The sequence below is a fragment of the Pinus tabuliformis genome, chromosome 9 (genome assembly GCF_031772625.1).
Source record: "Pinus tabuliformis cultivar Carrire ecotype Pingquan chromosome 9, CPIR1, whole genome shotgun sequence".
Classification (NCBI taxonomy): domain Eukaryota; kingdom Viridiplantae; phylum Streptophyta; class Pinopsida; order Pinales; family Pinaceae; genus Pinus; species Pinus tabuliformis.
Window position 1 is genome coordinate 1,890,403,729 of NC_142307.1, and position 24,161 is coordinate 1,890,427,889.

The 24,161-nt window shown below is 38.6% G+C and overlaps 1 protein-coding gene across 1 annotated transcript; it reads right to left on the minus strand.

The window, feature by feature from the left end:
- Window positions 1–19,529: 19,529 nt before the first annotated feature.
- On the minus strand, window positions 19,530–21,186 carry LOC149156493 (galactinol synthase 4-like). Its single transcript, XM_089444285.1, has 4 exons — window positions 20,760–21,186; window positions 20,349–20,669; window positions 20,113–20,247; window positions 19,530–19,978 (listed from the first exon to the last, which is right to left on the minus strand). Exons 1-4 carry the CDS (start codon window positions 21,183–21,185, stop codon window positions 19,724–19,726), a joined length of 1,137 nt encoding a protein of 378 aa, XP_089300411.1. The 5' UTR covers window position 21,186; the 3' UTR covers window positions 19,530–19,723.
- Window positions 21,187–24,161: the final 2,975 nt, after the last annotated feature.

The window sequence follows — 24,161 nt, forward strand, 5'->3', positions numbered from 1 at the left end:
ACATCTGAGACACTATACTTTTCATCATTACCCATCGCTATGAGTATCTGGAGATCTTTCTCCTCCAAGGTATTGAACAAACTCTTATCGCAGGTCATGCAGAAAGAAGCTCCACTGTTAAGAAACCAACCACATCCCACCATGGATGAAACCATGTGTGTGAAGAGGGTGAAATCCAACTCAACTGTGAGGCCAATGCCTCACCTTCAGATCTTTTCTTGGATCTAATCTTGGATTTCTTCAGTGGACAATTTGTAGCAAAATGGCCCACCTCATGACAATGAAAGCATCACACTTTTGATTTGTTAAACTTCTTCCCACCATGGGAATAACTCGATTTGGGATGAGAATCCTTCTCCTTCCCCTTTTTTGCCTTACTCACAAAGGTAAAATTTTCTTCATCCTCCTTGGATGAAGAACCATCTCTGGTGCTTCTTCTTATCTCCTCTTGCATCAGATCCGACAAAATTCGTTCCCAATCTAGTAGTTTTTCTCTTCCATTTACTGAGTCTTGGTAGTTGTGCCAGCTATTAAGAAGATTAAGGAGGGCAAGACTCACCATGTCGTCATCGGCTGCTGTGATCCTTACACTTCCGAGCTCATCCCTGAGGTGGTGAGCATTTTCAGATATGTATAGATCGTGTCACCCTTTTCACACTTGATTTTCTAAAGCTTGTCTTTCAGCCCCAGCCTCATTTGATCGTTGTTGTTCTGATACAGATCTTTCAATGTTTTCCGCATCGAAAATGGTGTCTCCTTCCCATGGAGACTCATGACTATGTGGTCTCGAACTCCCTCCAGAAGGATTCTCCTTGCTCTAGCCACACATTTCTTCCATTCCACCAATTCTGTAGCATTAGCCGCTGCAGGCTTGGGGATTTCTTGATCAATGAAGTCATTTAGATTGTTATCCTCTAATACTGCTTCCATGCGATCCTTCCAGGCTATATAATTCAAGCTGCCATTAAGGGCATACTCGAGTCTTAAACCGTTGAACGCCATTGGTGAAATTGAGATGTGATAAGAACTCGATTTCTATATTCAGGAACTTCAAACTTCGAACTTCGAACTTCTTGTATACTATTCTCTCCTTTGATCACCTTTTCTCCAATACCATGTAGAATTTCCCACTATAGATCAATAGATTATGCAATATACTAAAGAAAAATGCATGATCTACTTCTACAACAAACTTTGCGGAAGCTTAATCGAATATGAGAAAGATCAATAAGAACACATATAACTGAGAATGAGAAAGCAATCACACATGAACACAGAAGAATATCCTGGGGAAAACCTCAGCCTAAAACCCCAATCTCTGTAATATCATACAAGTGGAAAATAGTCCAGATTACAAAAAGAATCAACTGACAAGATATCCTACTGTCTCTACAATCCCTCTACTGCTCATAGATAGTCAAAGGCTTCTCACAAACCTTCTCCTTTGCCCTTCAACCCTCCTATTTCCTTGGGCAACTTTTCATGGGGTCCAGTGCTTCCACAAGTGTGAATTCCTACCTTACACTGCTCACTTAGCTCAGTAGTAACTATGTAATCCTGAAGGAGATAATTCCTTCTGCATGGATGAGTTTTCTATATAGGAAAATTCCTCCAACTGATAGTACATTGTCCCTTCCTCTGATCTCAACTGGTCTCTAACTGAATTGACATGCATGAGTTATTTATGAGAGAATATTTTGTTATCTGGAGAGCAACAGTTACATGCATGCAAGCATTAACTAACTAAACTCACAATCAATTCATTAAACTATTTTAACTAATCTAATTAGACTTAACTCAGTTTACTGAGCCAACTAATTACAACTCAAAGTGCAACTCTTCCTGATCTCCTTTAATCAAGGGATAGCTTCCTCAATCAATGGAGAAACTGTTGCATGTCTTCACGTGGACTTCATATTTGATTTTCTCCAACTATTTAACTCAAGATGAATTAGTTAATTATTAATCAAACAGGTGCTAAGAATAAATTCGAACTTTACTTCTTAATTTTAGTTGAGGGACTAACTAAAATTGGAATCTATCCAAAAATGTTATTTATAGCAATGCTATTTTTAGCACTTCCATTTTTCATTCCTTGTTGCTATGTCCAACAATGGTACCCTAATTGTTATTTATAGCAATGCTATTTTTAGAATTTCTATTTTTAGCATTTCTTGTTGTCATTTTCGACACTCCCTCTCAACAAGAAAGGCATTCAACTCAAACCCGATCCAGAACCTTTGGAATGTTTTGCATGCAACACTTCTCCCAAGTGTTGTTACTCTAGCAACTCTAGAAACAAAAAAACTCCCAACTGACCTCCCTGTTGGGCTAGAAACATCCTTTGATGCTGAAGCTCCATCTGTCACTGACAAGTGCTCCCTCTCTGACCTCTAACCTACTACAACACTCCATGCATCTCGCATCGTTGCACACCTCTTTGTGCCATCCTGCACTGGTGCAACACTCCTATGCCTCTCGCATTGGTGCAGCTTGTTAGCTTTGCACATTCTTGGGACTCCTGCACTGTAGCTCTCTCTACTGCTCCATCCACATCTATCTCTACCCACTCAGCCAGTCCTGCTACTCCTTGTCGGGGCTCTCATAGAAAGGTCTAATAAAAGAGTTTGCGTACCTCAATGATCCTGCCCCTATTCCAGCCTTCTTGGGACTGTCACTCCCCATTGCCCCACCTCCTACTTGGAGGTATGGATGCATGTGATCCCTCTGCCCACTTGACTCGAAATTTCCCCCTATTGTAGGTCTCTGCATGAGTAGATGTCTCTACTTGATCTCCTCTCGGCTTCTCTAGTTGTGGCTACTCCACAACCTCCTAAAGCTACTTCACCAATCATGGCTGATCCACAATTGTTTGAGACTTCTTCTGGCACTACATGTTGAGAGGTAGTGTACTCTCCCTCTGAACCACCAAGTCTCCAACAGTTGTCACTCCCCAAGGCTTTGCATGCATCTTGAACCTTAAGAGCATACAGGTTCTTGACTCATGAACCGATATGCTTCCCGTGTCTCATGGTGATGTGTCGAAGGAAATACTTTCCCTTACTGAAGACTACATCATAGCCTTTGTCTTCCAACATTTCAATCGACATCAAATTTTTCCTCAGTCCTGGTACATACTTGACATCGATCAAGGTAATGTGAGCTCCATGCTCCCTCTGAAAAACAACTGTGCCTACACCTGAGACACTATACTTTTCATCATTACCCATCGTTATGAGTATCTGGAGATCTTTCTCCTCCAAGGTACTGAACAAACTCTTATGGCATGTCATGTGGAAAGAAGCTCCATTGTCAAGAAACCAACCACATCCCACCATGGATGAAACCATGCGTGTGAAGAGAGTGAAATGCAACTCAACTGTGAGGCCAATGCCTCACCTTCAGATCCTTCCTTGGATCCCGTCTTAGATTTCTTCAATGGACAATTTGTAGCAAAATGACCCACCTCATGACAATGAAAGCATCGCACTTTTGATTTGTCAAAATTCTTCCCACCATGGGAAGAACTCAATTTGGGATGAGAATCCTTCTCCTTCCCTTTCTTCGCCTTACACGCTAAGGTGCAATTTTCTTCATCCTCCTTGGATGAAGAACCATCTCTGGTGCTTCTTCTTATCTCCTCCTGCATCAGATCCCACCAAATTCGTTCCCAATCTGGCAGTTTTTCTCTTCCATTTACCGAGTCTTGGTAGTTGTGCCAGCTCTTAGGAAGACCGGGGAGTGCAAGACTCACCATGTCATCATTGGCTGTCATGATCCCTACACTTCCAAGCTCATCGCTGCAGGTGGTGAGCTTGTTCAGATATGTAGAGATCACGTCGCCCTTTTCACACTTGATCTTATGAAGCTTGTCTTTCAGCGCTAGCTTCCTTTGATCGTTGTTATTCTTATATAGATCTTTCAATTTTTTCCACATCAAAAATGGTGTCTCCTTCCCATGGAGACTCAAGAATATGTGGTCTCGAACTCCCTCTAGAAGGATTCTCCTTGCTCTAGCCACACATTTATTCCATTCTGCCAATTCTGTAGCATTAGCCGCTGCCATCTTGGGGACTTCTTGATCAATGAAGTCCTTTAGACCGTTATCCTCTAATACTTCTTCCATGCGATCCTTCCAGGCTATATAATTCGAGCTGCCATCAAGGGCATAGTTGAGTCTTAAACCGTTGAATGCCATTAGTGAAATTGAGATGTGATAAGAACTCGATTTCTATATTCAGAAACTTCAAACTTAGAACTTCAAACTTATTGTATACTATTCTCTCCTTTGATCACCTTTGCTCTGATACCTTGTAGAATTTCCCATTGTAGATCAACATATTATGCAATATACGAAAGCAAAATACAAGATCTACTTCTACAACAAACTTTGTGGAAGATTAATCGAATATGAGCAAGATCAATAAGAACACATATAACTGATAATGAGAAAGCAATCACACATGAGCACAGAAGAATATCCTGGGGAAAGACTAGCCTAAAACCCCAATCTTTGTAATATCATACAAGTGGAAAATAATCCAGATTACAAAAAGAATCAGCTCACAAGCTATCATGCTCTCTCTGCAATCCCTCTGCTACTAATAGACAGTCAAAGGCTTCTCACAAACCTTCACATCTACCCTCCAAGCCTCCTATTTCCTTACGCAGTTTTTCCTGGGGTCCAGTGCTTCCACAAGTGTGAATTCCCACCTCACACTGTTCACTTGGCTCAATAGTAACTACGCAATCCTAAAGGAGATAATTCCTTCTGCATGGATGAGTTTCCTATGTAGGAAAAATCCTCCAACTATTAGTACAATGTCCCTTCCTCTGAACTCAATTGGGTCTCTGACTGAATTGAAATGCATGAGTTATTTATGAGAGAATATTCAGTTATTTGGAGAGCAGTAGTTATATGCATGCAAGCATTAACTAACTGAACTCACAATCAGTTCAACAAACTATTTGAATGAATCTAACTGGACTTAACTCAGTTAACTGAGCCAACTAATTACAACTCAAAGTGCAACTTATCCTGATCTCCTTTAATCAAGGGATAACTTCCTCAATCAATGGAGAAATTGTTGAATGTCTTCACATAGACTTCATGTTTGATTTTCTCCAACTAATTAACTCAAGATGAAATAATTAATTATTAATCAAACAACTGCTAAGTATAAATTCGAATTTTACTTCTCAATTTTAGTTCAGGGACTAACTAAAATTGGAATCTATCCCGAAATGCTATTTATGGCAATGTTATTTTTAACACTTCCATTTTTCATTCCTTGTTGCTATGTCCAACACTAGTACCTGAACTGCTATTTATAGCAATGCTATTTTTAGCATTTCCTATTGCCATTTTCAATAGCAGAAGTGTGATCAAGGTTGGTGATACTTTGTGGCATAACTTTGTGAACAGTTTGAACGATTTTGCTGAACCAGGGGTGGCATGAAATTTGTTAAAGCTATTTGTAAACCTCCTCCATGTAAGTTTCAGGAGGTGTGAGTGGTAGTTGGATATTTTATTGAACTAGTATTCTATACATGATTGTGAGTCGAATGTTCAATTTTATTTTTCCAAAACCAAGCCAATCCATTAAGTGAATTTGTTCTTTATGAAGAGTATAATGTGATAGATTAAAGGAGTTGTAAGGGATTCATTTCTTCATGGTGGAAGGAATTTATGAGGATAAGGAGTTAAATATTCAATGATGAAAGTTAAAAATTGCTAATAAAAATGTGTATTCGATAAAAAAAGAAGAAAAATAAAGTTTTGGAAATATTGTTTTGTTAAAAAAGGAGAAATAAGGAGTATTTTTTGTTTTTTTTTTTTTTAATTTGAAACAATATTGAGCCTTGTTTTATTTAGATCTATTGCATTTGATTTTGGATCTAGTGAATTTGGGTGTAGATCTGATGGATTTGGGTGCATTTTGTTGATTGGGGAAAATATTTTGTCATTATGTCTTTTTTGGTTGAAACTTATTTGAATGAGTCCACAAGACTTGATGGAGGAAATTATGCAAATTGTAAATTCAAGGTATTAACAATTTTAGAGGGAAATAATTTGTGGCCCATAGTGATGGGGGCAGAGCCCAAACCCACTATTGTTCCTGCCATTTCAGATTAAGAAAAATGGGAAACAAAAGCAAAAGTGTTGTTACGAATGTCCACTAAGGAACACATCATTCCTCATATTAGGGATTGTAAAACATTCAAAGAAACATGGGATTTTTGCAAAAGCTTGTATGAAACATCTAATACCAATTAAATTTTGTTCTTGAAGACCAAGCTTTTGTCAATTAAAATGGAGGCCAATGAAAGTATAAGCAATTTCATTTCCTGTGTCAAAGAGCTAAGTGATAAGTTAGGAGACATTGGTGAAAATGTGTCCTATACTGACTTGGCCACCATCACATTAAATGGCTTAGTGCAAGATTATCACATTTTTGTTTCAAGTCTTTCAGCTAGAGAGAAACCTCCTACTTTTGATGAATTGATAAGTATTCTTCTACAAGAGGAAGAGAAGATGAAGAACTTCAATTTCGGCTCAAACAATTCAGATTTTGCATTGATAGCCAAGGGTAAGCAACCATACAAAGGAAATCCATTGGACAAAAGCAAAGGAGGAAAGTTTCAAGAAACCGATTTGACATCTAACTGATGCATTTTCCAATTTTTTTGTAGTTAATGCAATCATGATTCTAATTTTATTCAATTTAGCTACATGTGCAAAGGTATCTTCATAATCAATGTCTTATTTTTGTGATTATCGTTTTGCAACCAATCTAGCTTTATACTTATCAATACTGCCATCAACATTAAACGTTGGTTTGAACGCCCATTTTCATCTTATGGGAATTTTATCTTTGGGAAATGATGTTAATTTCCATGTGTCATTCTTCATTATTGAGATGTATTCCTCATCCATTGCATATTTCCATTCTTTATATTCTTTATCTTCTTCATAACTTGAAGGTTCTACAACATTCATTACATGAGACATCAGTGCATAATATTAATAATTTATAGGTGGCATAAAATTGTGAACAATTTGATCCATTTCGCTAAACTAGGTGTTATAGACATTTTTGGGCACTGCAACCCCAAGCATAAAATGTCCATAAACCAAGGGCTCCTAAGTCCCTAAAAGTGTTGTTCCAACCCCTAAAAGAACAAGGTCAACTGATTACAGCTTCTCCCAGAAGTTCTCCATGAAAAACTACCCAGAACTGGTCAAAACTGTACCATTTCACTTGCTCCATAGGAAAAGTGCATTGCATCTCACCTAAATGCACACAGTAGGTGCATTGCATTTAAAAAATACCTTCTACGGGGTTCGATGGGCGAGAAGGGACAAATGGCAGTGTAAATCCGTGAGGTGGAGAAGCATGAAATCTTCCAGAAACTTCTCCTGTGACACTTTCCTCTCTGAATTCGACCAGGGATGAGTAAGTGATCATCAATCTCCAAGTGGAAGCAAGAACTATCAGAGGGAAAACACTAATCAAATCACAAGCTCACTCATCTCCCTTGTAGACATCTATATATGGATCCCTCATCCCAGAGATCTAGAGGCTGGAATTTTGCATCTTGTAGGGAATTACTGTTGGTTTCTTGAGGCAACATCATAGTGTTGGGTGATCTAAGCTTTTCATGAGGTGAAGAAGGGCTTACTTGCTGAGAGGATGATGTTGGGTCAGAACAATTGGTTGTAACTCTCTTGGCTCTTTCTTGATTATCAATAAATCTATTCAAGTTTTCCTCCATACTCTTGTGTGATTTATGTTTTATGCATTTGTATGGTCAATTTACATCTGATCCTAGATTGTTTATGATAATAGATCTATGTTCTCGTATAGTTTTATGCTACTTTGATTCTGCAGGTACTCTGTGAAGCTGGGTATACAAGAAAGAAAGTAGCAAAGGACTATCAGAAGAGAGAGGAATCGAGCAAGGAACCAAGCGCAAGACAGAGGTTGGTCTCTTTTATTCTTCTCTCATCTATCTTTCATAAAGGAAAACGAAAGTAGTTTTACTTTGTTTGTTTCTAAGGTAGCTACCAGCCTTAGTGGGATTAGCAGTTCTGCATAGACACTTTTCCCTGTAACAAAATGGCGACTCCACTGGGGAGCGAATAGATTGATTGTTTATCTACATTTGTTTACTTTATAAACCTACAGACGGAGCCTGAAGTCAAGCCAGGTAGCCTTCGAACTGCATTTGCTATGCAAATGCAAAGTAGATAAATGTCGCTTCAATCAATCTCTGGGTTTTGTTTATGAATTAAACAATTGATTTACAAACTCTCTAATTGCCCTTGTGGTGGCTCTAGTAACCTCCTTAGATCTACCCCTATGATTGATTTACTGATTACCACTTGCTCGGCCAAAATCCCTGAACTGAACTGCAAATTGTGACCCAAAACCCAATCAAAGTCTCGTCCATGGTCCAGCGCACTGTCTGTTCTGTGAATCTCAAATTCAGTGCACTTCCCGAGTGTAGTAGGTGCGCTGCATTTCAAATTCACTGTGTTACAGGTGCGTTGATCAGACAAGGCCTTGTTCCTAAATTTTGGTTTCTGTGTTCAGTCTTTTCAGATCTATTCAGGAGTTTTGCTGCCTGTAGTCAGTACACCTCTGTTTGAAACCCCTTTCCTATCTGTTATTCCACCTCCATTGTGCAAAGAACTGTAAATGTTTTTATGTATTTGTTGATTCATTTTCAGTTCTCCCTTACAAAGAAGTAACGTACTTGTACTGTCGTTTCTTGATTTGAAAGTGTCGCAAGTGTCGTTTTCAGTCATAGAAGAGAGTTTGATTGCTCTTGATAGTCGATTACCCTATTACTATTGTATTTGATCTGAATTAGTAGTTTTTCTAGTGTCGAAAGCAAGTTTTCATTTCCAAATCGCAAAGTGTTGTCATTGTCTTCATTTTGATTTTGAAAAGAAACTTGTTAGTAATTGTCGCTTTGAAAGATAATTTAGATTTGCGCATTAGCTTCCTTTTTATCATTCACATATTAAGAAGGCTGAAAACAAATACATGCATGTGCATTTGCATTTAGACTGTTTGATTGGTTTGATTTAGGACAGTGCATATAGTGTGTGCTCTATGTTCTTTGCTAAAAGAATACTATCTCTCTTTCCTTAATAGCTAGGATTTTCATTGCACAAAGAAGATAAAACGACTGTCTATCATCTTAGATTGCATTTTAGGAATTGTACATCTACATCACGAGGTGAACCTGAAAGGCTAATTTCTAAAACAAGATCAACTATAAAATAAATTTAATGTAACAACGCTTTGGAACCTAACGAACAACATATAGAAGTCTAGGCTAGAGATGTATTCCAGCGTCGTAAAGCCTAGTAACTGTTGTTCTCACTATTGGTTGGGTGATTCCTCCACTTTGAGACGATAAGCGCCAGTACGGACTTGTGCTCCCACGTACCGTCGAGTATATTTTGGGAGACCACAATAGGCTTAATCCTTTATCCATAGGACGCTGTGTCTACCGCCCTATCGATCGCAATGCACTGAACACAACATTCGGGAAGATTGACTGTCATACCGTAAAAAGTATTCTGCAGTTTTGCGATTGGTTTGGTAATCCCTCTGCCTAGATTTCCAGAGCAGTCCCTTTCGTTCCTTTTCAGACTCCTTAACGGAAAGGGTCCATCTGAGCACTTGTCACTTCAGGATCATTAAAAATCAAAGGCGACTAGAGTCATCTTTTTTTTTTTCTCGACTCTTAAAAATTGAAAAACAAGTTGTGTCAAAGCGTCTAAAATTTATTTTAAACGGAATAATCATCACCTTTCCTACGTTGGTCTTAGGTTGAGAAAATGGAGTCCACCAACCAAGGAATTCCCCTTGGAGGAAATCCTAGTCCCTTCTCCTCTTGGGGAGATGTTGGTGCACCCCATATGGCCACATTTTCGCTTCCAAGATTGACAATCGGCTTGCCCATATGGCTTTTCTCAACCTCCGTCGTTCAGAACACCGCAATTCCTGAACAATCGAGTTAGCAACTAGACAATTCCAGAGTTACCCCGCAAACCTCTACTTTGTCCAATTCTTCCTCTCCTCCTTCCTCTTTGCTTGATGGGGCTGGTAAAGCCAAAAATCAAGTACTTGACAAGAAGAAGGAAAAGAAGAAGAAAGAGGAGAAGAAGAAGGAGCCAAAGGCGAAAAGGAGTAACCAAGTGTCGTCTAGCGAAAATCCACACACTGCACCGACCAGGCCTAAATCACCATGTGTCATTTGCAAAGGAGACCACTATCATAGAGATTGTCCTTTCATCCCACAGATCTTAAGGGACTGGTCTCCTCGTTTGCACAACCCAGTGTCATCAACCTCTAATGATCATGTTGAAAACACACCGTCGACTACTGAAAGTGAAGCCCCTGGACAAAAAGGAAAGTGCAAATTTCCTTGTAAATTGTGTGAAGGCGATCACACCGTCCACCATTGTCCCTTCTTAGACGAGGCTAAAAGAGTTTTGGACGATCGTCCGGTTTCACCGTTACAACTTCCTCCTGCATATAAGAAACTCTTGCCGAGTCTGTCGCTAGTTGAAAATCTGGCTGACCTGCCCAGGTGGTCGGCCGAAGTGTCTATCATTGAGGATAAACCATCTAAACCCATACCAGACGAAAGTCAAAAGGTCGAGGCAGTAGTTGACCTGGTCTTGCCTTCAGAGGTTCCATCTTCAGATGATACAGTCACCGAAGAGAACAAGGATGACACCGTCCAAATTCTTTTCGTAAACACAGACTCCGATGAACATGGGGGAAATTTACCCATTCCTTTACTGCAGGAAGGAAGTTCGTCAGAGTCGTACCCGGCCGTCTATTCGGTCCCACCTCCAAGCAACCTAGTTGTTTCCTTCGACTGGAATCAGCTAGGCAGACCCCGTTTACCGGCTAGTGTACCATTCCGAATCATTGCTCAAGTATATAGAATGGTTATGGCCGGTACCATCATAGATGAAGGGGCTTCTGTGAGTATCCTTTCCTCGACTGCTTGGAAAGCGCTTGGTTCACCATCGCTTTTGCCTGAGATGAGAAATCTAACAAGCTTCGACAAAGGAACCAGTCGACTGTTAGGGATCCTTCCCAATGTGCCCATAACATTGAGAGGGAAAACTGTTCAAATGAACGTAATGGTAGTCCAAGGACCCCTGGATCATAATCTACTCCTTGGATGAGACTATATTTATTGCATGGTATCCATTGTCTCATCACTCTTTAGAGTAATGTGTTTTCTGCACGAAGAAAGAGTGGTCAAGCTCGTAGACCAGCTTTCATTTCCCGGTTCACACATGGCAAATAGTCATATACCATCCCTGAATGGTCTTTTCACGCAAGGAATGTCTCATCAATCCCCAGTCCGTCCACCTGATAAGAACGAGTGATTCGGGGGACATGACTGAAACCCAGGGGGCATGCACCCTGGTCTGCTTTGGCAGGAAAACTTCAGATATAGGATAGGTTTCCGCGAGAGATATATGACTAGTCTGACACTCCCGTCCGTGATTGGAAAATGGAGTTAGACTGGAATAAGATTCCCTTGTCAAAGTTATGTGGGTGGAGGCGTTTGCACCACTCACCTTTGTCTATTTCGGTAGGCATCGCCGAAGAAGTGTTTTGTTTGCTGTGCAGATAGAACAATCTTTGGTAACCTAAAAGAGGTAAGCCTTTCCCGATGAAACAAATGTTTTGTCGGTAGATTGAGAGGTGACCTTGAAACTCTATTTTATACCTAGGGGCATGCAAACCTTTTGGCGTGCAAGGGAAGAGCGACCATTTATTTTTTTAAAATTTTTAGCTCCTCTAACCCTTTAAACTCATAGGATTGGTCGTTTCCTAACTTGCATAAAGAAAGGATGTGGGGCAAAGCTTTGGAAAATTGCCATTTTTATATATGAGACATCCTTATTATGCGACTGGATTCATCGAGCAGTTTTAACACGGACTTCATGCTCGTTAAAAAATAAACATAAGCAATGAGCAAATGTTTCCCCCAGCATTTAAGCTCAATAAAAAATGAACCAATTTCTGGTAAATAACCATCGTGAATGTAGTACTTCAGCCTTTAAAGCCTTGGTCGTGTTCCCATCATCACCTCCACCCTGTATTGGCCGATCATTCACCTCCATTTGATTGTTTACCCCTTTTGAGGAACAGCTGCGAAGAGTGATCCTGTTAGCCATCCTTGTAACACTGCCATGATTGGAAAATTCCAAACCTTACCTGGAATCAGCTGCTACCCAAATTTATCACTCATTCCCCAAAGACGAGTCTCCTTTAAGCTCTTTCAACTGACTCGTAAAATATGAAAAGATTGCCGTGCCATTGGCCTCTCCAGCTCGTTAAAGTGATCGGCAGTGCTATCTCTAATTTAGACTTTAATCTTTTTGGACCTGAGGGATTATTACACAAAAAGATCAAGCGTTTGTTTTGTTCGGCTCGTTAAAAGTATCGAAAATTCATCCCTTCTGTATTGTTTTATACTTTTTCAGACTTAAGGGATTAGATGACGAAAAAGGATTTTTGGGAGTTTCCTTTACGTCCCTTTTAAGACTCTCTAGAATTGAAAAAGACCGAGTTATCTTTGTCGTTAAACTCGTTAAAACCTAATAGCGACAAACTTGTCCATAGCAGACAAGAACAAGTTTCACTATCGATAGGCTCGTTAAAACATAGCGACGGGTTTTCCCGAAGGGCAAATTATAGAACAATCATATGTTATCCTCCTCAAGCTTGACAAAAATAAAGAGGTACTGGTCAGCAATGACTGGGGAAAAATTGGGAAGAAAACTTGAAAAACTTTGTTGGTAGCAAGTCGCTCTTAAACATGACACTTTCACTCCGTATCCAAGTCGAGTTGGGTTGTTTCATTCACCGGTCACATCACCATGGTCACATCACACCATCCACATTTGGGGTTAATGCTACCAATCCATCATGTCAGTGTAGTCGATATGTTCAAGAGAACTCACTCAGAGAATTCACCTGTGTCTCACCCGCTGCAATACATTTACTCTCCATTCTTTCATGACCGCCACCCTAAACCTTATATCACCAGACCGTTTTCACCTCCATTAAAATCATTTGCTCCGTTCCGTGTCACTGATGTGGGATTCATTAAGGCCCTCCTATGATAGATTGCTTCTTGTCGACATCAGCTCATTATCCAAGAAGTCGATCTAGGAACACCCATTTCAGTACTTTGAAGCTTACATGCCTCAATGGCAAGTTTCTCACTTCCGGCGACAGGTTTACATCAATGGCCTTCGACCGAAAGATTTTGCGTGGTGTTCAACGCCAAGTCCCTTATTCACACCACGTGAATTGTACTGCAGTACCTTGAGGATCATTATCATTATTGGTGATTCCTCTCGCGCCTGTTAACAGCTTACATCATTGGCTGGTAATGAGGCGATGTCTTTCCATGTTCGACTCCAGAACATATCTCACATGGATCGACTTGTACTTTGAGTGAAGATAGAACGAGATTGAAGACCCCGGATCTAGTTTCATCCATCCGGGGTGCGATATATATTCAGGAAATAAAGACATCAAATGTACATCATTGCTACACAGATAATCATCCAATCTAAGGGATGATGACTCTACCAAAATCATCAGTCTACACTCAGACGATTGTTTGTCCTATGTACATGAAAATGAATTTATAAAGCTGAGCATGGGAATGCCCGCCTTAGCTAGATCATGAAAATATTATGAAGATAATGTATTGTATTGTATCTTATTATAGGTCTCCTTCCAGCATGAAAGAACTTCATATCCTCATGATAAAGCATTTCACCCGACATCAAAAAGATTAACGACCTCATGCATTAGGGGGCAACTGTTATAGACATTTTTGGGCACTGCAACCCCAAGCATAAAATGTCCATAAACCAAGGGCTCCTAAGTCCCTAAAAGTGTTGTTCCAACCCCTAAAAGAACAAGGTCAACTGATTACAGCTTCTCCCAGAAGTTCTCCATGAAAAACTACTCAGAAATGGTCAAAACTTGACCATTTCACCTGCTCCATAGGCAAAGTGCATTGCATCTCACCTAAATGCACACAGTAGGTGCATTGCATTTCAAAAATCCCTTCTATGGGGTGCAATGGGCGAGAAGGGACAAATGGCAGTGTCAATCCGCGAGGTGGAGAAGCATGGAATCTTCCAGAAACTTCTCCTGTGACACTTGCCTCTCTGAATTCGACTAGGGATGAGTAAGAGATCATCAATCTCCAAGTGGAAGCAAGAACTATCAGAGGGAAGACACTAATCAAATCACAAGCTGACTCATCTCCCTTGTAGACATCTATATATGGATCCCTCATCCCAGAGATCCAGAGGCTGGAATTTTGCATCTTGTAAGGAATTGTTGTTGGTTTCTTGAGGCAACATCATAGTGTTGGGTGATCTAAGCTTTTCATGAGGTGAAGAAGGGCTTACTTGCTGAGAGGATGATGCTGGGTCAGAACAATTGGTTGTAACTCTCTTGGCTCTTTCTTGATTATGAATAAAGCTATTCAAGTTTTCCTCCATACTCTTGTGTGATTTATGTTTTATGCATTTGTATGGTCAATTTACATTTGATCCTAGATTGTTTATGATAATAGATCTATGTTCTCGTATAGTGTTATGCTACTTTGATTCTCCAGGTACTCTGTGAAGCTGGGTATACAAGAAAGCAAGTAGCAAAGGACTATCAGAAGAGAGAGGAATCGAGCAAGGAACCAAGCGCAAGATAGAGGTTGGTCTCCTTTATTCTTCTCTCATCTATCTCTCATAAAGGAAAATGAAAGTAGTTTTACTTTGTTTGTTTCTAAGGTAGCTACCAGCCTTAGTGGGATTAGCAGTTCTGCATAGACACTTTTCCCTGTAACACTAGGGGCGACGTGAAATTTGTGAAAAATATTTGTAAGCCTCCTTCGCGTAGGTTGTAGAAGGTGTGAGTAGTAGTTGGATATTTTATTTAACTCGTATTCTCTCCATAGTGGTGAGTTGAATGTTCGATTTTATGTTTCCAAAATCGAGCCAATTTATAATGTGAATTTGTTCTCTATGAAGAGTATAGTGCAATAGATTAAAGGAGTTGTAAGGGAATCATTTTTCCATGGTGAAAAGTATTTATGAGGATAAGGAGTTAAATATTCAATGGTGAAAGTTAAAAATTGTTAATAAAAGGGTGTATATGATTAAAAAAGGGGAAAATAAAGTTTTGGAAACATGGGTTTGGTAAAAAAGGAGAAATAAGGAGTTTTTTTTTGTTTTGTCTTTTATTTGAAACAATATCGAGTCTTGTTTTTTTAGAATTGGTGCATTTGGTTTTGGATCTGGTGAATTTGGGTGTAGAACTGGTGGATTTGGGTGAATTTTGTTGATTGAGGACAAATATTTTTGTCATTATGTCAATTTTTTTGGCTAAAACTTATTTGAATGAGTCCACAAGACTTGATGGAGGAAATTATGCAAATTGGAAATTCAAGGTATTAACATTTTTAGAGGGAATCCTCCTACTTTTCATGAATTGACATGTATTCTTCTACAAGAGGAAGAGAGGATGAATAACTTCAATTTGGTATCAAACAATTCAAATTTTGCATTGGTAGCCAAGGATAAGAAGTCATACAAAGGCAAGCCATGGGACAAAAGCAAAGGATGAAAGTTTCAAGTAAAGAAGAAAGGTATGGAACAATCTAAATTTCCAGTTCATGGTAAGAGAAACGATGATTGTTATTATTGTGGCAAACTTGACCATCATGCTAAATATTGCTATAAAAGAAAATATAATGAGTCTAAACAGAGAAACAAAAGGCATAATGGGAATTTTGTGGGCAAAGAAACATTAATCAATGATGGATTTAAAAATCTCACATTGTTTGTTTCTAATGTTTCATTTTCTGCTGAGACTGATGATGTGAATGCTTGGTTCATTGATTCTTGTGAATCACTCCATATGTCTTGTAATAATGATTGGTTTGATGAATATCATGAGAACATTGATGGAACATGTGTTTATCTTGGAGATAACATATCCCTTAACGTTCAAGGTTGTGGAATAATAGGTGTGATGTTGCCTAATAGACAAAAGAGATAGATCCATGATGTGATGTATGTTCCTCATATAAAAAATAATTTAATTTATGTTTCTACTCTTGTTGATCAATATTTAAAGGTGGAATTTGTCAAATCGCAATGTGTTGCTAAAGATATGCATCGCAATGTGTTGCTAAAGATATGCAAGATCACTACAAGGTTATTGCCACAAGTACCAGAGTTGGAGGCTTGTATAAGCTGGATGTGACCAGGACAAGGCATCAAGCATTGACATCTACAACAATGTCAACATAAGAGTTATGGAATCAAAGGTATGGGCATTTAAATCACAATGATTTAATGTTACTTCAAAGAAAAAAAATGGTTGAAGGTCTTCCTGTTATGAAGAATAACCATGTTGAATGTGAAGCATGTACACTTGGAAAGCGACATAGAGAGGAATTTCATGTACATGAAGGAAAAAGACAAAGAGAAATACTTGAATTAATTCATATTGATGTATGTGGACCTATGCAAACTATATCTCTTGGAGGAGCATTGTATTTTCTTATTTTTTGATAGATCTAGATATACTTGGGTCTATTTCATAAGGAAGAAAAGTGATGTTTTTGAGTAGTTTAAGGAATTCAAAAACATGCTGGAAAATCTAACTGGGAAATACATCAAAATTATCAGATCCGATTAGGAGGGGGATCACAAATCAAGAGCATTTAATCAATATTGTGAAAGTCATGGGATTCTGCAACAATTTATAGCGCCTCATACATCTCAGCAAAATGGAGTTGTTGGGAGGAGAAACAAAACAATAATGGAATGTGCACAAAGCATGCTTCAAGCTAAAAATTTCTCTAATGTTATTTGGGATGAAGCCATTAATATTGTTTTTTATTTGAAAAATAGGAGTCAAACCAAAAATTTAGATCTAAAAACACCTTTTGAAGCATTATATGGATATAAACCAAAAGTGAATTATTTAAGAGTTTTTGGATGCAAGGAATTTGTTCATATTCCAAAAGATGAAAGAAGAAAACTTGATGCAAAATCAATTAAGTGCACATTCATTGGTTATTTTGATCATAGAAAAGCATACAAGTTATTTGATCCTAGTTCACATAGATTGCTTACAAGTAGGGACGTGGTGTTTCATGAAAATGCAGTTGAAGGTGATAAAATGAATAACATAGGTGTATGGCATGATATTGATGATTCTGTCAAAATAGAAGAAAGTTTTGAGCTGGAACAAACATGAATATGTACAACAACAGGTACAGGTACAGGTATAGGTTCAAGATCAGGAAGCATCTAGTAGTCATGACACTCCAGGAAGAGAACACGAGACTCCACAAAGCGGAAACAAGGATGAAAGCAGTAAAACTCTAAGGAGGACATCACCTCAAATTCAGCCACCTATAAGGCATAAAGATTATGCGCTGACGTCTCATGTAATGAATGTTGTAGAACCTTCAAGTTATGAAGAAGCTAAAGAATATAAAGAATGGAGAGTTGCAATGGATGAGGAATACAAATCTATAATGAAGAATGACACATGAGAATTAACAAAATTTTCCAAGATAAAGTTCCCATAGGATGAAAATGGTTTTTCAAACCAAAGTTTAATCTTGATGGCAGCACTGATAAGTATAAAGCTAGATTGGTTGCAAAAGGCTATTCACAAAACGAAGACATTGATTATGAACATAGTTTTGGACCTATAAATAAATTGAATACAATTAGAATCATGATTGCATTAACTACAAAACAAAATTGGAAAATGCGTCAGTTAGATGTCAAATCCTCTTTCCTAAATGGTGAATTAAAAGGAGAAGTTTATTTGGTTCAGCCTAAAGGGTTTGTAAAGCAGGGACAGGAGTATCTTGTTTGCAGGTTAAAGAAAGCTTTGTATGGTATGAAAAAGGTTTTATGAGAAGCAAAAGTGATCCTAACTTGTACATCAAGATAGATGAAGGTGGGAATATTTCCTTGATATCTTTATATGTTGATGATCTTATCATAATAGACAATGCATTTTGGTTGATTGAAGAAATTAAAATTCATTTGTCACAGGTATTTGAAATGAAGGATCTTGGTGAATTTCATTATTGTTTGGGTCTTTAAATTTTGAGGGAATTTGGTAAGACAATCATCACACAAGGAAAATATGCAAAGACAATTCTTGAAAGATTCCATATGTTTGAATGCCAATCAGTGTCTACTCCTTTGGAACAAAATGCCGAGTTGTACATTGATGATGGATCTAAAGAAGTGAATGGAACTTTTGTATTGTCAATTGGTGGGAATTTTGAACTACCTCGCCACTACCAGACCAGATATAACATATTATGTCGGCATTGTTAGTCGGTTTAAGGCTAAGCCTTGTGAAATCCATTGGAAAGCAACAAAGAAAGTCCTTCGATATCTAAAGGGAACACTTTATATTGGTATTTTTTATGATAATAAATCTGATGTTGAGTTGGCAGTTTTTTCTGATCGAGAGTGGGATGGAAATACTGATGATAGAAGATCAACCTCCGGATATGCATTCAAGTTAGGATCGAGGATAGTATCATGGAGCAGCAAGAAACAACCAATTGTTTCTTTGTCATCCATAGAAGCTTAATACAAAATTTCACCAATGCAACTTGTGAAGCTATTTAGTTAAGAAGGATTCTTGAAGTTGTTGGAGGAAAAAAAAGGACCAATAAGCATCAACTGTGACAACCATAGTTCTAATAATACAAACTTGCTATTAATACTAGTTGTTAGATCAAAATTATATTAATGAGACTTGTTAAATCGGTTCGTGTTCATGAAACTGTGACGTATTTTTGACAGAAATGTGAACTAATAGCTTACATTTAAAGCCAATCAGATTCCATTCGTATTTTTGACAGAAGTGTGAACTAACAGCATACATTTAAAGCCAATCAGCATACATTCGTATTTTTGACAGAAGTGTGAACTAACGGCTTACATTTAAAGCCAATCCGTATAATATATAAGCGTTGTCAAAGTTAGTGGACTTTTTATAATAATATTTAATGCTTTGTTATATCACTTCGCAAGCGTGTAGTGTACTGTTATTATTGATGTTCATTTAAATAAAAAACTAAATTATTCTTAAAATCCTGAAAACAAACTGTTGAGTTCAAACTGACTTTTCCATCTACGATTAGTAGACTTTACAATAATACGTAATGCTTTGTGACATCACATCGCAAGCGTGTAGCGGTATTATTAGGGTTCATTTGTATAAACAAATGAATTATTCTAAAGGTCCTGAACACAAAAGAGTTCAAACTGATTTTTCCATCCAAGATTAGTGGACTTCATAATAATAAGTAATGCGTTGCATCGCAAGTGTGTAGTGTTATTATTGATGTTCATTTAAATAAAAAAAACTAAATTATTCTTCAAGTATGGGCTCAGCAACTCATACAGAAGGCAATTCGTATTTTCTCAAATATTAATCCAATGACTTCACAATCAATAACTGCCAACGAAACATCAGCATCTTTATCTTCAGCCAATACAGTATTATCTTTTGGATACACAATATTGTCACCGTCTACACCGGCGGATTATAATGTATATTCAGTGCAGGCGACTTTAAAAAAAAAATCACATCTCTTAAGCTGCAGGCGGAGCAGGCGTGAAGTTGGTGGATGTTGACATCTCAGAAAGGAAAGAATTATCAGACACTTGTTGCTGATTATTTGGTTTTCTGTGGCCCTCCGAAATCGGATCAGAAATTGTAGCATCTCCTGTTCCTGAGTGATCGAGAGAGGGGTCATTGTATATGTCCCACCATTTGTGCACCAACATCTTTATATCTTCCCTCTCCATATTTTCATCCTCCCCACTGAACCTCCACGGCTTCGATCCCTGCACATCCACATCTATCAATAAACATAACCCCGCATGCCCAGAACGCCTACCTATCTCATCTTTTATATATACGTCATATTTCTTTCTATATAATGCATTTGCACGAATTTGGGCAATAAAGAAAAGCTTACAGCTGCACAATAGTGAACAACTTTGACACTGTCCAAGTCCACGTTATGGGGATGTCGCCATAGCATGGCCAGAACCAGATTGTACACCAGGGGGATGGGCTTGTATATCTTCTCAAAATACATGTTCAGGAAATCCTACAAAACATATATATACACCACAATTTAGTCAAATTTATATCTGGTAAACCAAACAAAAATCTGCATGATCCTGACTAAAATTCATAACAGATGCAGACCTGTTCTGCGAAGGGCGTTGGCACAGTGACCATAAGAGTTTCCACAAGGCTGTCGAATGTGAGCTGACCGGGCTCAAAAACGAACATGCCAGCGTTGAAGTATGGAGAGGGCCGTTGCCCTAATTCGATGGGCCATGATACCTTGTCGGGGCACTGCTGGCAGTATCCGATGTTGTACTGCGGAGTGTGACTCCATGTCTTCTCGCAGAAGCAATCCATCACCGCATAGAAGTATCCATCGGGCATGTCAAATAGATGGTCAATGTTATCAAAGACCTGGATGTCTGCATCCAGATATACCATCTTGCTGTACTCCTCAAACTGCCCACCACCCAAAACAAGATTCTTAACAACTATATGCATGCGTTTAGAGTATCGAAAGTTGCAGAAAAAGGAAAGAATTGAAAATACCTCCCAAATACGGAGTTTAGAGTAATTGAGGACATAGTAAGCCATTGCGAATTGCACTTGATTCTCGGGGGGTTCGATGGGCTGAATCTCGCGAACAATACAACCCTGTCTTTGCAGTTGCAGGCGATGATCGTCTGGAACATCAGGCAAAACAGCAACGACAAGAGGATATTTGCTCTTCACCTTCCGCAAACCCTTTGCAAGTCCAACAACACCTTTCACGTAGTCGCCGGATCCAGCCAAAAAAGTCACGTACGCTCTACAAGTCTTCCTGGCCGCCTCATTCATGTCCTGGAAAAGCTGATCTTCTGGAGAAATTCCTGGATTCATGGTGAGAAAAGGAGACTCGACAGTATGTATTCTGAAAGTTAATAGTGTGTTGTAAAAACGAGAGACCAGTTCGCCGAACACCAGTGTAGTTTGCATGTTTAGGCCGGAAGAGGGTCTGCCTTTATACACAAATTAAAGGTCGCCTGTAGCGGATAATGTTTAAAATAATAATACCTAGAAATAAAATGCCAGACATTTTAGTATGTACGTGTCAATTATTCCGGTTTCCTCGGTACCGATGAATTCAACTGTAAAACCGGATAAAATTAGCCATAAATTGTTGGAAGATGCGTAGGAAAGTTCATACAATTTGACAGGAACTCATCCCAACACACACAGAGACAAAGAGAACGATCGGTGGACTTATGGTGTCGGGTTCAGTGAGCGATAGCATTTTCAGTTGATATCTAATTTTTAATTCGCGAATCTGCTTAGCAGATAGAATATTCGAAAGCCGTTGGCGACGTCTATAGAACCTTTACCTTCCAACGCGTACTTAACAGCACTAACGGCGCGGCTAGGCTCCGGTGAATGTGTAGTCGGTGCAGTAGTATAAGGCTACAGATATAGTTTTTATGTACAAAAAATAAAGTGCCGTGTGGGTCACCCACGTTCCTTGACTTTGAAGCAACCTACAGGAAGTTGAGTCGGTGGTGTAAAGCGCCGGATTTGACAAAACTGCACTCCAGAATCGGCCATCTACAAACCAAAAGTCATTGAAGATAATGTTAGTTATATATATATGAGAGATAACTTTAAATAATAATAATTAAAGATAACGTTATATATATATATATATATATAAAAAAGAGATAATTTTAAATAATAATCATTAAAGATACTGTTATATAATGAATATTCAGGCAGGTAGGTAGGTATATATATATATATATGTGTGTGGGGAAGAAAAGTCCAAGAATCGTAGGTGAAAATATATTGCAGAAAAGAACCATCGAGAAGCATTGCACATTTTTTCACTTGAGCATCTCTATGTTACACGCAAACTTCTTTAAGATAGAATGCGACATGTAATCTTGTTTTAGGTGTTAGGATTTGGTTTGTTCTAGGTATTAGGATTAGGTTTGTTTTGTAGATATACTTGGATAAGAAAAAGTATTGCATTATTGTTTATAATTCGAATTAGTGTTAAAAGAAATTTGTAACTTGTTTTTATTAATAAGCTACGTTTTAAAATAAAAGAGAGTTAATACATTAACTATTTGTTAACCTTTGTAATTTGATTAACTTTTTTCATGTAACACATAATATGATTGTTGAAACTAATGGAGAATATGGATTATTGGAGAGAGTTATGGATTATTGGAGAGAGTCTCTTCATTAATGGTGATGCGAACAAACTAATGGAGAATATGGATTATTGGAGAGAGTTATGGATTCTTGGAGAGAGTCTCTTCATTAATGGTGAGTGTGGTGAGTGTGTTCTCGTTTAGGATTAGTTGCTACTTTTTAGGTGTTAGTTCTAACTTTCATATTTTTATATAAACTTATATATTCTTCATGTTAATGATTAATGATTAGAGCGTTTTGTGTGAGGTAGTCTCTAGCTGCAGCTGCTAAGTTTTAAAATATATTTGATTTATTTCATTTTTAACATGGTATGAGAGCTTGGCTTGGGTTTGTAATTGTGGCTGGTGAGGTTGTTGTGTGTTATACTAGCTTGAGTGTGGAAATTGTTCAACATGCCTGTGCGTGGAAGGATCTGTTAAGGCCGATTGGAAGAGGCTGATTTTGTTAAGGATGAAGATGTGCCGATTGATTAGATCAGCTCGCATTTTTCGTTAACAGCAATGCTGCTCTATGTTATGACTAGGGTGAGATTTGGGAGGATATCCGTGTTGTTCACCCTTTCAATCAGAGAAATTATCTTCAGCGCGACCAGTCAGCACGAACATGTTGTGAAGATACCTCCCTCGTCAACGTGGAGGTTGGATGCCTCGTCGACATGGTCGTTGACTCACTTATTCAATAGTTATCAGTTGTGGCACACCAAATAGGGGACACGAACCCACAACCCCTATGGACTATGGTTCGACGATAGTGTGGCATGCTCGGTGGCACATACACCGTGGGCCGCTGTGGTGATCAATTTTTCATGGGTCGAAGTGGAGCAACGAAGGTCGAGATCGAGTGGGATGTGGTGATCAGTTTTTCGTGGGCCGAAGTGGAGTAGCGGAGGTCGAGATCGAGTGGGCTATGGTGATCAGTTTTTCGTGGGCCGAAGTGGAGTAGTGGAGGCCGAGATGAAGTGGGTTGTGGTGATCAGTTTTTCGTGGGCTGAAGTGGAGAAGCGAAGGTCAAGATCGAGTGGGATGAGCAGTGGAGGTCGAGATCGGTGCTTCCAAGTCGAGATCACTCAGTTATGTGCATTGCTTGGTGGCCGAGATCCACAGAAACAGCACAGGAATGGTGCCCTCCTGTGAGTTTTTTTCTTTTAATTATTACATCTCAGCATAACTTGATGCGTGGGCGATTTTTTTTCTCATCCTCCCTCCTCCAACACAACAAAACAAATCCTGGTAGATCGCGAGTTTTTTATTTATTTATTTATTTATTTTGTTTCTGATGAATAAAATAAATGTTATTTAGTCCGTGCTTGCTGCCATTGTCCATAAGATTTTTGTCCCCCATGGTTGGTCAACAATTACACAGTCGGTAGTTAAAAAGACGGCCTAAGTTCCGTTGAATTTGAAGCAATTTCTTGGTGTATGAAACCTTAGGTTTTCTCTGTCGTCAGGACTCAGGAGATGATCATTTAATGGTTAAATCAATGTGAAAGCGGATGTTGAAAATAATGGACAACAATTATTTTTCCTCTATGTTATTTATTTTGGAGGTGCGGTGTTACTGCTCTAAGGCCAAGATTTCTTGAAGCCAAGATTGCTTGGTGATTTGAAGCCCAAGATGAGTAGCATACTTTGGTGGTTGACTCCTTTTTGTCTCCTTTTGGTATATTTTTTAAAAAGATTGAGATTGCCAGTGTTGGTGATTTTTGTTTCTTTGATGTCGTGAAGATCGTTGTAAGATCACCCACCTTTCTTTATTGAAAGAATT